At 40.7% G+C, this 15,821-nt stretch overlaps 1 protein-coding gene across 13 annotated transcripts in view; it reads left to right on the forward strand.

Annotated features, from left to right (window-relative positions):
* Positions 1 to 15,821, forward strand: part of CADPS (calcium dependent secretion activator) — a 499,139-nt gene that overhangs the window by 406,181 nt on the left and 77,137 nt on the right. For 8 of the 13 annotated variants that reach the window (XM_053599820.1, XM_053599822.1, XM_053599821.1 and 5 more), the window contains 3 exons: positions 3,282 to 3,428; positions 6,753 to 6,908; positions 10,789 to 10,936. In XM_053599820.1, the coding sequence (XP_053455795.1) occupies positions 3,282 to 3,428; positions 6,753 to 6,908; positions 10,789 to 10,936 (451 nt within the window). The remainder of the gene's footprint in view (positions 1 to 3,281; positions 3,429 to 6,752; positions 6,909 to 10,788; positions 10,937 to 15,821) is intronic. The other 5 variants (XM_053599828.1, XM_053599829.1, XM_053599830.1 and 2 more) reach the window with 1 other exon arrangement.

The following is a 15,821-nucleotide window of genomic DNA, read 5'->3' on the forward strand; positions in this document are numbered from 1 at the left end:
CTGTAATCCTAGCACTCTGGGAGGCCAGGGCGAGTGGATTGCTTGAGCTCACAAGTTCAAGACCAGCCTGAGTAAAAGCGAGACCCCCATCTCTACCAAAAATAGCAACACTGAAGCAAGAGGATTGCTTGAGCCCAAGTTGGAGGTTGCTGTGAGCTACGACGCCACGGCACTCTACCCAGGGCAACAACTTGAGACTCTGTCTCAAAAATAAAGAAAGAAAGAAAGAAAAGAAAAGAAAAGAGTGTCCAAGCCCCAAAGTAGGAAGCAGACCCAGGAACAAACACGGAAGGAGGCTTAGGGCCCATAGCACTAAGAAAAGACAAAATATACTATATATATATTAACGCAAAATACTAACTCATAAAAATAGAAGGCATTTTGTATCTTAAATCTAACTCCATCCATCAGTCGAAAACTGGAATCTTTGACAGAAGACACAACCATATCCCTTCTGTGTGGAGATAGTGTCTTAATTAGAATTAATTCTAGAAAGGAAGGAGTGACTTCACCTCCCGTCATTTCCATCAGTCCAAATGATGAGACACACATCTGTAACATTCATCCGTGTTAGAGTGAGTAGATGAGATTTTTTTTTTTTAAACTCTCTAGGGATGGGCCCTGTAACCTAAATGGGAACAATCTTATTTCAACAGAGTCCCCCAAAATGAATGAAAGAGTTTAAATTTTAGTATATATCAGTTGTTAGGATTGTACTGTACGCCTCTTATACTATCCGGAGATAGCTAATTATGATTTTCATAGAGCAGCCGACTGCCTTGTTTTTAGGTGGTTTCTAAAGGGCCCTCTTTAAAGTAATAATTCATTAGAGCCATCAGCAGCTCTAGGAGCCTGATTGGAACTAAGTGCTACTTGAAAATTCCCCCTTTTCACATGCATATTAGTGAAATACTATGTTTGGAATTGCCTCCTTGATTATTAAGATATTAATATCCAAGTGAAATAGTAGTAACATTAGTAATATATTATTGTGGTAAGAGCAGAAATATCAAGCATGTTTCATCCTTTTAAACGCAGAGCATTATAAAATGTCACATAAAGAAAATGTTTCTGAGTCCAGTGCAATAGTCCAGCCAAAATGTCATATTTTACAAATACAATATGTTTTGATTAATATATTTTTTTAATTTTGTGTGTGTATGTGCAAAATGAAGTGTGCTTTTAATTTGTGTACCTACCATCCGCTAATATATTTAAATTAAGTTGCTTTTGCATACATTTGTATGTTATTTATTCCTAGCTACTTTTAATTTGCTCAGAATTGACATTTTAACTTTCCAGGCTGCCATCTCTACGATCTCCTAATTCCTTGATCATTATTCAGTGTGTGTATCATTTAATGATCACATTTGCTTATATAGGCTTACACACGTCTCAATGGAAATGGCCAATGGTTTTGTTACATGGCAGTATTTGTGACTGAGAACCACCAGGGACCGAAATCAAAGGCAAATTCCCTGGTTAAACAGAGACACATGGAAGGAAAAGTTCCGTTTTTCCCTTCTACTTAATAGCTACATTTCCTAATCTACTCTTGACCGTCCTCAAGGGAGCACCCCTTAGGCCCAAGCGCAGATACATAATTGCTTTTCCCAAAATGTGACGTGTAAAGGACAAATCTGTAAGACACCTGTTTTCCTTAAGGAAGAGAATGCCAGGTAGGCAATTTTGCATTCTAGATTTTTCAGTCTGCAAGCCAAGGCTCTATTGCCACTGTAAGAGAGTAATTTGTTTCTAGAGGGAGACAGGCATCCAGACAGGCTATCTACAAAGTTCAGAATTTCCGACTTAGCAGGAGGCATGCTCCTCCCACCCCAGAGTCAGCCCAGAGGCTGCTCCAGCCCTTGCTGGAGTCCTGTTAGTCAAACACAGCTTGCCCGGGGCAGAGATGCTTTGGCAAAATGTGCTCTTCTCCTGCTAGATCCAAAAAGAGAACCTCAACTCCTTTGCCAAAGTGCTGTCAACTCCACTTAAACAGGAAGGCTCCTCTCAGATGCAGGAGGCTGGGTTCTACCGTGCCAGTGACTTTGGCTGGATGGAACACCCTTAAAATGCCACTACAGACACATGCTGTGCCAGCTCAGGGAGCAGTACATGACACAGTCCCTCCGATGAGATACAGTTGATTCAAACTACGGGGGTTGTGCTGTTTTATTTTCTCTCTTTATTCGTGAAATCATTCACCTCCCTTCCATCACATCAGTTGATCCGTCTTTGTTCAAAAACAAAAGTACAAAGAAACATTTTTAACATTTTAGTCATTTTTAACTTCTTTTTACTTTTTACAGAAAAATACACAGCTTGGTTAAATTTTCACAAACTAAACACACCTATATAACTACCTACCACCTCTCAGACCAAGAAACAGAACATCCCCAGCACCTCCGAAGCCTTGCTTTCCTCCAGTGCCGGTTCCACTTTAAGGGTAGCTGCTATGATACAAAATCACATTTTAAATCCACTTTTGGACAGAGAGTTTTATATAAGAGCTGAATTTGGGATTGTTTTCTTTTCTTAGGTGTCTGTGTCTACATGTAAGCATTTCTGCATTTTAAGTGGGCTTAGTTTGAAAAAGGAAGTTTCCATTTTCTGTAAGTGGTCTGTAAAAATATTCAAATCTGATCCTTCTTCTCGGTACAATTTCTTAATCTTTACCCATTGCACATACCCATCTCCCCAAATAGCCGTTGGAAGGAATTCCATTCTGTACCTCACCATTACGGGTATGTTTAAGAGGAACTTCCTAGTCCATTTTATATCTAGTATCTGGCTTGAGAAATGTGCCTCCATCAACAACAATGTATAAAAGTAAGAAAATTGAAGCCTTCCACCATTTCTATCAATCCCAATTACCTCACAGGAGCCCCGGCCCCAGCCACACCAGGGATTCCAGGAATTTGTAAGTTCTTAGTCTGAGCTAGGTCCTGACTCTTACCAGCAATGGATTTAGGAAGCAAAGGGCCCCTCCAAAAGGCATTTCAACAACGTAACCATTCTGTTTGGGTCCTCCGTGAGTGTCCACGCTTTCAAGTCACTCTGCAGTTCATTTTTTTTCCCATTAACTTTTGTCATTTCTCTCTGAGTATGAAGCCACGCCACAGCACCCCATCTGCAAGCTGCTTTTTGAAGTGTGTCACTTGAGTTTTTGCTGTTGTCCTGCTGTGGATTTAGCCAATTTATTTACAACTGTCCTGTGCTTCTGCCACATCTGCATTGTCATTGTGATGGTATTTTTTTCTTTCTGTCTGTTTCTTCCACAGGAGTTTAACCAGTAACCTACCCAATGTGAACCTACCCAATGTGAACCTTCCCAAAGTACCAAATCTACCAGTTAACATCCCTCTAGGCATCCCACAAATGCCTACTTTTTCGGCACCGTCCTGGATGGCTGCTATATATGATGCTGAGTGTGTATTCAGTTCACATCAGATCTCATTTAAATCAAAAGTGATCTTGGCATGGATATGTATTGTTTATTTCTATACATCCTATATAACAGAGATGGAGATGGATAATTAGACATATTTTGCTGATCATACAGAGACAATATTGTTTATTTCTGGCGCGCATCGTGTTTGTGAGATGTTTGCGATATATACAGCACTAACAATTTGTCTTACGCCCACTGAATGCTTGAGGACTATGTTTCACTTCCTGAATTCTTTTGCATAAGGATTCTACCTTTTTTTCCTTAAATACAGGTGACATGACTTGAAGTATCAGTCATCCAAAAATAGTCCAGGAAACCTCTTTGGTGGGCTGGCCAGTCATCTCCCACCTGATCCAAATTTAACACACCTAAAATCTGGGTTTTTAAAAAAATTAAAATTGACAAATGCCTGGAGACTGTTTAAACCATAAAGCATATTTCTGGTGTCAGCAAACCACAGGATATAGGAACAGTATGTTCAGGGCTAAATGAAAATTTCTGAATGGATCAAGAATTAGTCACATAAACATTATAGAAAGATACTTTGCGAGGTCATAATATGATATGACACTTTGAGATCTAGGTTGCAAGAAGGGTTGCTAAATTTGGGAATACAAGCTTTAAGCAACAAATCATTGAATTTTTGGTAGCCATGTCATCTGTGGACTGAGTATAGGGTCGTTTCTTGCATGCATTCATTTGACTGTCAGTGTTGCGTGAGCTGTTTCTTTAAACCTAGCAGTTTGGGGTGTGGGGATTGAGCAGCTATTTCTCGTAGTTCAGGAAATGAGTTCTGTCTCCTTTTGTTCTTAGTAAGAAGAAGATCCAGCACCCATAAATTCTACCTCAGTGAAATTAAATTAGAACCACGTGTGTGATTTAATAAGTGAAATAAGGGTTAGCGATTCTATCCCTGTCTTTGATCCCTGTCTTAGGCCACAGCTAATTATAGGCCAGATAAGCTTTTTCTTGAAAGAATAAATTGGCACATTTTCAAAGAGAAGTGTTATTATCAAAGGAATAAAAAATGATCTGAAACTGGAAGTGATGTTTTGAAATCTTGAAATCACGTTCATCAAGACGGCCCTAAGCATTTTTATTTTCACGATAATCCAGGTAGCAGGCTGCCCGTTAATGTGAGTGTCCTACCTGGCTCCTCTGAAGCTGCCTAATATATATATATTTTTAATCTATAATTGCTCACAAGGTCACAATGAAATCCTATGGTCAATGTGTCTGATTCTCTTTTAAAGACAAAACCTCCAAAAATTTATATCTAAAAAAAAAAAAAAACTTCTAAAAATGAACACTAATCATATTCATGCTAAGATGACTATATTAAAAGTTAGATTAGGTAGTATCTGCTAAAAGTTTAAAAATAAATATCTGAAAGCTTCTCTTACTTCCTTCTGTGCATGCTCTGTGACATTGTTTTTGAAAAGATATGAATCAAGACATTGTAATAAAGCAGATAATGGTCTCCGTTCAATTAATTAAGTCATGAGTGGGAACACATTTTGGTAACTGCTCAGCAATCAAAATAATCTTGGTGCTATTGCCTTAACATTAACAGTTTATCTTAAAAATAAAAAGAAAATATTCTTTTCCTCATGTCAAAACTTAATAATAAGCTCTTCAAAGAAAAAAAAACCCTACAAGAATTTTTTTGAAACTCTGAAACCAGATGGGTGTCAAAATGTTGTTGTAATAAATACCAATTATTGCATTCATATGTACTTAATGATTTAAAACATACAATCATGCAGTTCCAAAACGGGGCTTAGAGTAGACAAAGTTGGGGTTTCTTTTTCCCAAGCATAGGATGGGGAAGGGGGAAGGCCGAACTTTTCTTGGAGCAACAGTGCATTCCCCCATTCCTGAACAGTGCTTACAGTGGTATCTGAAAAGAAGGCGTGGATTCTCCATCTCCCACCAGGAAATGCCTGATTCTATATCTTTTCATAAGTCCAATTTCCTTCTTTGCCACCTTTCATTTTAAGGACATGTTTCTATGTTACCTGCTCCTTTGTGTCAGATACATCTACGTACTGACCTCAGGCTGGTCTGTCCTTGAGAACATTACCCTGTTGGTCCAGGCCGTAGGCTCCCTCTCGGCATGTTGGGAGTTTCCCCTCCTCCCCCTGCAGTAGCTGTGTATGCATTTATGCACTAGCTATATTTCTCTCTGAAGCATTAATTCAATGCAGCTGGCATCTGTCACAATAGAAACACCCACTCTCATCTGTTTCTATAGACGATGTCAGAACAAGTGGTAATGCATGGTGTGTTGGACATTTTATAAATTACTGTGTTAGCATTAGTGGTATGCGAGGAAGGGGGTGGGAGGCAGCCACCCCTCAGAGATCCAAAAGGGATCGTTACAAAAAAGAGAGAGCCAGCCAGAGAAGGGCAAGAGGGTGAGAGATGGAGTATTTCTCAGACACAGGCTTTTCGCGGATGCCCCGGGTAAAAGTTCCTTAGACGTCATTGTACAGAAAGGCATTAAGATACCGATATCCCCATCTGCACAGAGGACTGGGTAAGATGCTGCAATGGTAGAAGAGCTCATGTTTTGAGCCCTAAAGCATTGACAATATCCTTCATCCACTAACTTCCCCTGCCCCAACTCACCTCATCCTGGTGAGGACCCTGCCTATGTCATGGGCTGGTCTAGGAAAATTGGAATAATAACCAAACTGAACGAGAATTTGGATTCAAGGTATCCAGGTCTATCCATCTCAATCTGAGTCGCCCCAGTTTCTTTTCAGCGCTTCAAGAGAGAAAGCAGGTCCTCGCTCACCACTTTGTTAGCACTGTCCTTTTGACAACTCCAAGTCTTGTGCAATCTCCAGGAGACCTCCACTCTGGAGGAGAGCTGGGGACATGCATGAAACCCTGAATTTTAATAACTGCATGTTGCCATGTAGTTATTATCTGTCGAGACTTACTTCTCCCTCCTTGGTTTGTGGCCTTCATCTGAATCATCACATGTGCTAATGTGGTAATTAAAAGAAGGCTGAATTTTACCATACACCATTCTCCTTGTTGTGATGGGGCAACACCTTCTTCAGAGTTCTCACTAGTCTGGAGTAATTGGCCAAGTAAACAGACTAAGTCATGTATGGTAAAACTCAAAATCTGCCGGTGGAGCTTGCCCCACCTCCACCGCCAACACCCGTCGTTTTGTATGTGGAAGCTACTGTTTGCCTTCAGCCTTCTAGCCCCCAGCTGTCTCTGTCTTAGTCTTGCCACAGCCCGAGGCCCCCGGGTGACTCTTGTTTTCTAATTTTTATCCTACCAGTAATGGATCAGGCACCTCAGAAGATCTGTTCTGGAAACTCGATGCCCTTCAGACCTTCATTCGGGACTTGCACTGGCCCGAAGAAGAGTTTGGAAAGCACCTGGAACAACGGCTGAAGTTGATGGCAAGTGACATGATTGAGTCTTGCGTCAAAAGGTAGGCACAGGTGGCTGGACAGGTCCTACACACCTTCCCCACCATGCAGGAAAGGAGAGAGGCTGCTCTTCCAGTTGACCATCATACGGAGTATTTGAGAGAAGGTGATTGCTCGTCAAAGTCAGCTGGAGTGGTGGTTAACAAAGTCGCTTCTGTGCACCTGCCCTCCTTTGGTCCAAAACCCAAAACAATCCAGATGCCAACTTTTTCATGGTGATGGGCTTGGGAGGAAAAGATCTCTGCCCATTCTCGTATTGTCCATATTGTATCTAGCAGTGTCCAGTGCAAAGTATTTAACTAATAAATATTTGCTAAGTGTATGAGTGTGTGCATGGGTGGACAGCCCGATAAAAAAAATAGAAAAATATACAATTCTAGAGCCAGCACGTATCCAGGAAAAGTAGGAGGAATCTACTAATTCTCCAGCAATGGGCCTCAGTATTGTCATTTTATTCTGTATACAAGAAAGGCACGCCTCTGGTGTGCCATACCTTAGCCGTCCTGCCCAAAATCTAATTGGATATCAACAAGGGAGCATAAAACATGAACATACATTTTGCCTGCCCACAAGTTTCCTGTTTTGTCACCTGCAGCTTACATGTGTAGGACTGGGGTAGGGAGGTGGCCGGGGAGCCACAGTTCCCGGGGAGCCTGTTCCGAGAAGGTGAGAGAAAGAAAAGGACAACTCCATCTGTTCACCAAGCCGGGCTGAGCTCCTGCCGTGGACCTGGCGCAGGCCCCGCTCTTGGCATGCAGTGAAGAATGAGTGTCTCTGACTAGAGGTCAGGCACAGGGGTGGGAGTCCGCTGATGAGACCTCGTCAGCGTTGTCCTGTCTAGCCCCAGATACACATCCAAGTTCCTTTTCCAGTTCTTAACTGTTCCATGATTTTTTCTCATGCAAAAAAATAAACTGTAAACAGCAAGGGCAACTCTAAATCTCCAGATGTTGTGTAATTTAGTTGATGGATCAGTTGTGGGTGATGGGAGCTGGGTTTGCTTGGAAGTGCCTGAATTCATCATTTTATATCTTGGAAGAAGAAAAGGGAAGTAATAGCATCAAAACTGGAAACTAAAAGGGCAAAAGAACAACACAGTTCCAGGTAGGTGAGCAGCATCTCAGCAGGGATTGGGGGAGGAACTAAATGCTATGGAGAATTTGGATAGGTACTTATGACATTTCCGGATCTGGTCATCCAGATTTTGAGTTTTGCTCTTTTCTCTCACTCTTAGAACCAAAGGCAGGTCTATTTCCCAAACCCCAGGTCAAAAAATTTCCTTCAGAGTTTTGAATTCTGTCACCTCCTATGTAGCCTGCACCAATTTTAGGAAAAGCAATGCTTTTCCAATGGCCAAAGCATTCCACCAAAAAACTTCTTTCACAATCTGTCCTAGGGGCTGAAATGCATTATATTTAAGTCTTACCAAGAAAAAAGAAAAAGACTTAACAGCTTTTGACTTGCGCACAAAATTGTATGTCCTTCACTGAGAGAATCCAGTCTCTGGGTAGAAAGTAAGGGGTGGGGAGATTCTAGAGCAAAAAGGCAAGATAGGAGGATGTCAGAGACAGACAGGGACTCTGTGTGATCCCTTCCCGCCTTATAATCACATCTTTGTGATTCAGATACTAAAAAGGTGAGGTCCTCAGAGGCAAGGGGGGATCTTGTTCATTTGGTGCTCCTCCCGCTCCCCAGGTCGCAGTATCATGGTGCACAGTAGCTGGTAAGTAACCTTTTTTTGACAGACATTGTTCTACTCCATGCATATGGCTGGCCTAGGCACTTACATTTCCTGATCTCCCTTTTAACTAAGGCTCCATACACACAAAAACAGACACAATAGGTAGAAATATCATCCCAGACCTCAAGATTCAGAGGACTCATGGAGAAAATTCTTAGATATTTTAAGACATATAATCTATATTAATAGAGACTAGAGCCATTGTTTTCCTCTTTGGGAAATAATAATAATAACAGTAAATAACCCTTGTTCTAGGCCAATGGAGTAAGGACATTGTTTCATAGACATAAACATGCAATGTCAAAAGGTCAGGAAGGCACTCCTCCTGTCTCAGTTTCCAAGAAATTTAATTCACTAATTTGACAGACATTTACAGAGCCTCTAGTCCAGGCTGTATCAGGTACGTGCTGAACACAAAACAAGGCTCCTGCCTCTGCCCTCAAGGAGAGTCATTTGGATTAAGTGACCTCGCCATGCTTTTTGATTCCCTAAAAACCCTCTCAGTCACATTAATTTTGCATTCAGTTTCTTTTCACAGCCCTGCACTCCAAGGGCAATGAACAGTTCTGCGAACACTGAAGATGATTCCTTCATTGGAAAGGAGCAATTTAGCATTTCCATTTCTCAAATGGGCCCGGAACTGGCATAGGAGCCTCAGAAGATCCACACAGGGACCTGTCCAACTCAGTCCCCATCAGGCCTCCTTTTCACAAAACCAGCAAATTATATATTTTCAGCATAGCTTAAAATGATCATCATGATTAGAAAGCTACTTTGATGCACTGAGTCTTTGGAAGCCAAGATACACTTATCTTTAACATGATCATATAATATATAGGGGTGTTTTAAGGGTTTGGGTTTTTTAGGGTTTTTTTCTTAAGAACTGGGCTCCCAACCTTAGAAAAATTATACTTGGCTTGCCTGCATGCACCCAGGGTGTGTTAGCAAGCTGGCATCCTTTCCTGAGCTAACTAGCTGTGTGGTCCTCCTATGCACTGTTACAAAACTGCTACAAATTCCTCTTAAAGCCAGGCTTTCTTGGTGACTGCATGATCCCCAGAACCTGACAGTGAACAATGCTAGAAAGATGCATCAGATGGAAGGGGCTTTCATAAAGCCACTTATTGACCAGGTGCTTTTCTTTAAAAGCGTGTGATGATGTGACCCACTTTCCCTGAAACCTTTTAAAATATAACTAGACTCCTTTACAATGATGATATCAAGGATCAGCTCTCACACCTGTATTACCAGCTGGTCATGCTGGGCTAGGTTTTCCTATGAGTGGTTAGCACATTGTTGGGATCACAATTTGACCTATGTCAAAATTAGGTTACATTTAGATTCCACTATGATACAACTTCAAAATTACATATTAGGTATGTAAAATATGTGTGTATACATATATACATTAGGTAATTATGATATTTTTAATTGTAAAAATATATTCTTATTATAAAATAATATGCTGACATTAAAAATAAACAAAACATAGTGGAATTTCCCCCACTGCCAGACCTCCTAATCTCTCTCCTCCCTCCCAAGGTGGCCATCTTTAGTAGCTTAAGGCATTTCCTTTTTATACCTTTAACAAGCAAAAAATATTTTTTAGTCTTGAAAGCAATATAATAAACTTGCTGGATTTTTAAAATGTTGGTATCTTTCAAAATCAGAAAGGAAAAAAATAATAACAAATGCCATTTGAGATTTTTCTCCACCATGAGGTTTTGAAGATTAGAAACTGCTTTTGTGTTTTTTGTTTTTTTTTAATGAAGTAATTCAAGGTAGGCAATTGCCAATGTGAGAGGATTTACATATGCTATACTGCTATAAGAGGGATTTTGTGAATTCATTCATTCTCCTGCAATTAGGGTTCTCCATAGCATGTAAACTATAGACAGAAATACTCCAAGCTACAGGTGTTCCGTGTACTGCCAAGAAAGGAAGGGTGTGCGTGGCTGTGTCTGTGAATAGGCCTTCCTTAGTTGGGAAAGTCATTTAAAAGAGAGCACATGTGAAGTCATTGTCACTTGAAACTGATTACAGCCTTCAATTTTCTTTTTCACTGACCTCTCAGAAAAATATCTCCTCCACCTGCTGCCATCTGAACACTGAATTGGTCTTTTTCTACTTTGTTTTAATAGAACCAGGATTGCATTTGAAGTTAAGCTGCAAAAAACCAGTCGATCAACAGATTTTCGAGTCCCACAGTCAATATGCACCATGTTTAATGTTATGGTTGATGCCAAAGCTCAATCAACAAAACTTTGCAGCATGGAAATGGGCCAAGAGGTAAAAAAAAAAAAAAAAGATTTTTTTCCCCCTCTTCATTGATCATGTAGAAGAAAACTTCACAAATTCCTTCCATCTACACTAGTCTGCTAGTTTCAGAAATATTCTCTAACATTTGTGGATTAAGTCATGGATGAGTGTTCAGTATCTGTTTGTCAAGTAAATTTCTAACTCATGTGCTGATGAGAATGCCAGTCAGTTGGAAGTGATTCTTGGCTGGAGTTGGGGTGGCCATGACGTTCCTTTAAGCTAAACGATGTTTGACGACCTTGTTTATTAGGCCAGTATCTCCAACTGATCTGTGTTTGCTAGAATGCAAGTCTTTTCACATTTAAAGTGCATTTTTTATCGCTTTGAACATCTGGACAGCAGGAGAGCTCTTTCCTGCATGAGCACCTTCCAGGACGCATGATGTCAGGTTACCTTGCTGCCCGTCCGGTCCGCAGCCAGCAGGTTTTGAATTTACAAAAAATTACAGACTTTCAATTCTCCATACACTGGGTTGATTGTGAGTCTGCCCTGACCAAAAGTTTAGTCCTTTGCTAAGTTTGCAATTCCAAAGCGGTATTTAAAATGTAAAGGAGAAGGAAACAGCTACTTGGGCTTGATTAAAGACTATCATGATCATTTTTCTCTGATGGCTTTAAGCCAGCTAGATATTCATATACCAATTTAGAATTAATTCAGAAACATTTCTGGCAACTCTATGTTGTTGCCAATTGGCATAAATTGCTCCTAAATCAGATCTTTCGATACCAGCCTTACATGTTCAGAATTTTTACTAAATTATATTTGCTCCTTATTCGTTATTTATTTTCTCTTTCAGCACCTTCCATTTTTAAATGTGGGTTGGTGGTATTCTCTTCCTGGCAAGATCACCTCCAACTTTGTTTCCCCCACAAGTCAGCTTCCTCAGCCTCACACCCCCACCCTGCTTGACTTCTGCTCCTGATTTTCTCTTGAAGACCTTTCCCTGGGGGTTACATTCTAGACACTGGAGTCAAGTGCAGGGGGCCCTTGGCTCTCTTTCCTGGCACCTTTTGTTCATGTGACTGATCTGGAGCCAGTGGTTCTCAAATTTCAATGGGCATTCGACTCATCTAGAGAGCACCTTAACGCCCAGATCATTAAGTCTCAGCCCAAGAGTTTCAGATAGGGCTGAGGAGTGGTCTAAAAATTCATTTGCATTTCTGGTACATTCCCTGGTGATACTGATGCTGCTGACTGCTCCAGAGACCTCACTTTGAGAACCACTGATCTGGAGCCTCACTATCTAAAACTGAGTTAAGATCCTGTCAGGCAGGCAGGATCATCCCCTTGGGGAAGACCTGGGTTGAGTGTTCAGACACAGGATTCTGCCTCTGGCTGTGCTACAAACTGGAGTTTGACAAGCTACTCAGCCTCTGTGAGCCTCAGTTTCCTTATCTGTAAAATGAGAGCGCTAACCCACTTTATTCAGGCTGTTTTTAGCAGCAAAATCAGTTTTTCAGACAATACCAAGAAGGCCAGCAAGTGAAATAAAGAAAAATAGACCTGGGAGGGGGGGTGATAGCTAGAGGGCAGCAGGGGTTCTAGGAAGAATGACCTAGGGGCCAAGCTTCCAAGTTGCCCTCCAGCCCTGCGTCTTTTCACTGCTAACCACCCACCAGAGCTTCTCAGTCTAAGCAGTCTCTTTAGGCTTCACAGCACTCACTTTAAGAGCCCTGTTTTTGATGATATTGAAAATTCAGTAAGATCCCTTTTAGTTCATACTTTCCAGAATCTTATCCCTCCTTAATTTTCCTCCCCTGAAGATTTTTTCTTTTTTTTTAGATGTAATTTACACACCCCTTTTAAAGTGCATGATTTAAGAGTTTTAGTCTGTTCCCAGTTGTGCAACCATCACCAGAGCCCATGTTAGGACACTTTCATCACCCGAAAGAGAAACCAAGTATCCATTAATAGTCATTCCTCTCCCTCCCTCTCCAGGACTAGGTAATCACCAATCTACTTTCAGTTTCTAAAGATTTATCTATTCTTAATACTTCATATAGATAAAATCATGCAGACCTGGATATGCCCCTTTGTGTCTGGCTTCCTTCTTTTAGCAGGATGTTTTCAATGCATGCCGTAGCATGCATTGATCTCCCCTTCTAATTGCCGAATTGTATTCCCTCGTGTGGCTATCCCACATTTTGTTTATCCATTCATGAATTGATGGACATTTGGATTGTTTCCATTTTTTAGTTATCATGAGTAATGCTGCCACAAACATTCAAACGTTCCTTACAAGTTTCCCTGTGGACTGGTGTTTTTGACTCTCCTCTGTATATACCTAAAAAGGTGGATTTGCTGGGTCAAATAGCTCTATGCTTAGCTTTAGGAACTACCAATCTGTTTTCCAAAGTGGATGCACCATTTTACATTCCCACCAGCTATGTATGAAAAATCTGATTTCTTCACATCTTAGCTAGTATTTATTATCTGTCTTTTCTTTTTTTTTTTTTTTAATTGTTGGGGATTCATTGAGGGTACAATAAGCCAGGTTACACTGATTGCAATTGTTAGGTAAAGTCCCTCTTGCAATCATGTCTTGCCCCCATAAAGTGTGACACACAGCAAGGCCCCACCCCCCTCCCTCCGTCCCTCTTTATTAAAGCCATCTTAGCGTATGTGGAGTGGTACCTCTTGTGTTTTTTGATTTATGGTGATGGTTAGCATTTTTTCATGCATTTATTGGCCATTGTATATTATTTGAAGCAACATCTATTCAAATCCTCTGCCCGTTTTTTTTTTTGTAGAGACAGAGTCTCACTTTATCACCTTGGGTAGAGTGTTGTGGCATCTCAGCTCACATAACCTCCAACACCTGGGCTTAGGCAATTGTCTTCTCTCAGCCTCCCAAGTAGCTGGGACTATAGGCGCCCACCATAACACCTGGCTATTTTTTTGTTGCAGTTTGACCAGGGCTGGGTTTGAACCCGCCACCCTCAGTACATGGAGCTAGCGCCCTACCCACTGAGCCACAGGCACTGCCCCTTTTTTAAAAAAAATTGGAATGTTTGTCTTTTTATTGTTGTCTCTTTATTGTTTTTATTTTTATTGTTAAGAGTTCTTTGTATTACCACAATCATATAGGTGTATGTGATTTTCAACTGTTTTCTGCCATTCAATGGGTTTTCTTTTCTGCTTTCTTGGTAGCATCCTTGAAGGCACAAAAAATGTTAAGTTTGATGAAGTCCAATTTATCTATTTCTCCTTAGAGCTTCTTGAGATGAACATTTTAAATGAGTTTCCCAAGGATAGCCCCAGTCCAGGGTGGGGAAGGGTTGGTATGATCAGACTGGCATCCCTGTCCCCTCAGCAGTTTCACAGGCCCACTCTATGTTTACTTAAATTATAACCACGTTTAGAAAGCTCCCACATAGCTGCTCAGACCACTAAAGAATTCTTCCAAACAACATGATCCCAAGAGGGACTTTGCCTAACAAATGCAATCAGTGTAACCTGGTTTCCTGTACCCTCAATGAATCCCCAACAATTAAAAAAAAAAAAAAAGAATTCTTCCAAACAAGTCACTCTGATCTTAACTTTTTTTCTTTGAGCTGCATGTTTAGGGAGAGTAGTGGGCCTGAGGAAGTTTTTGCCACAAATTCTGAGAATGTTACAATTGTTATGGATTCATTTCTCAGAGGGACAATTTCATGAGACCTATGGACCTCCTTACGTTAAACCACAGACCCCAGGTGGAGGTGCGTGAAGTTGACTTTTATCACAGTGGTGGACCCAGCCTTTTATCTCTGCCTTGAATCAATTCTGTGCTAAAGTAGAATGACCTTGGCTTACCCTTGGAGTCTGGCTTCCTAGAAGAGTGAGTTGTCTAGTGGTTTACTCACAGCCTTCTGCAGACCCTACACTTAAGCTCCTACACTCTGTGACTTTGAGCAAGTCACCTTCTCTTATAACCATGCTGTAACCTTTGGGAAGTATGTAGCTTGTTAAAATTGAGGATAAGGTCCCCTAACTTCTGGATATAAGATTAAAATATTTTATTAAATAGCAACATTTTTGATGCTAAAGAGCAGTATCTATTTTTTCTGGATATTGTTCTACCTGATAAAGTAGAAAAGACTACATGTATCCCCCACATACAACTCAACATTGCTTTCTTGATTTGTTTGGGTTTTTTTAGTGAAAACAGTAATTGAGGCTTTTATGCATTTCTTGGTTTTCCCCAAATAGTATATGCATCCCTAGACTAACTATCTTTATTAAGGGCCCATCCAACACTGCATTCTCATCTGATTCTTATCCTAAGGCTGTTGCTTTTCCTCAGCCATGCTAAAGAGATCTGCCGAAACATTTCTCTTTAGGATAACTGGATCAGAGACACCTAAGTGGCTGACTTGTGGGAGGTGGGGGCTTCTATTAGAATGCCAGGGGGCTGAGGACAGTGAGAATATAGCCAGACATAATTGTCTGTATGTACCAGGGGTGCAAAAGAAAATGTGTACACATTTTAAGCAATTTTGTTGGAAGTAAAATCAGTCATTCCCAAAAATGTACAAATTGGATGTGTGTAGATCTCTAGGTACACTTGACAGTAACGGTACCTTCAATTCAACGTTGAAAAGTAATACATCGATAACATCTCTTCAAATGTGCATATATATTTTGGTACCCTCTCTATGTGGTGGCTGTGATGGTATGGAGAACTTCAGTGGAAAATCACGTGGAAACGTTCCCTCCTTGACTTTTTTTCACTTTGTGAAAAATGGGGATATTCATCTCCACAGTAAAACTGAGTCGTTAAAATGAGATTCACCAAAAGTGACTAAACACATCCTAAACTTCGTGTAAGAACAGGTGGAAGTTCAATGTTTTTATGTAGTTTGCTCTTTGTGAG

The sequence above is a fragment of the Nycticebus coucang genome, chromosome 8 (genome assembly GCF_027406575.1).
Source record: "Nycticebus coucang isolate mNycCou1 chromosome 8, mNycCou1.pri, whole genome shotgun sequence".
NCBI classification, from domain to species: domain Eukaryota; kingdom Metazoa; phylum Chordata; class Mammalia; order Primates; family Lorisidae; genus Nycticebus; species Nycticebus coucang.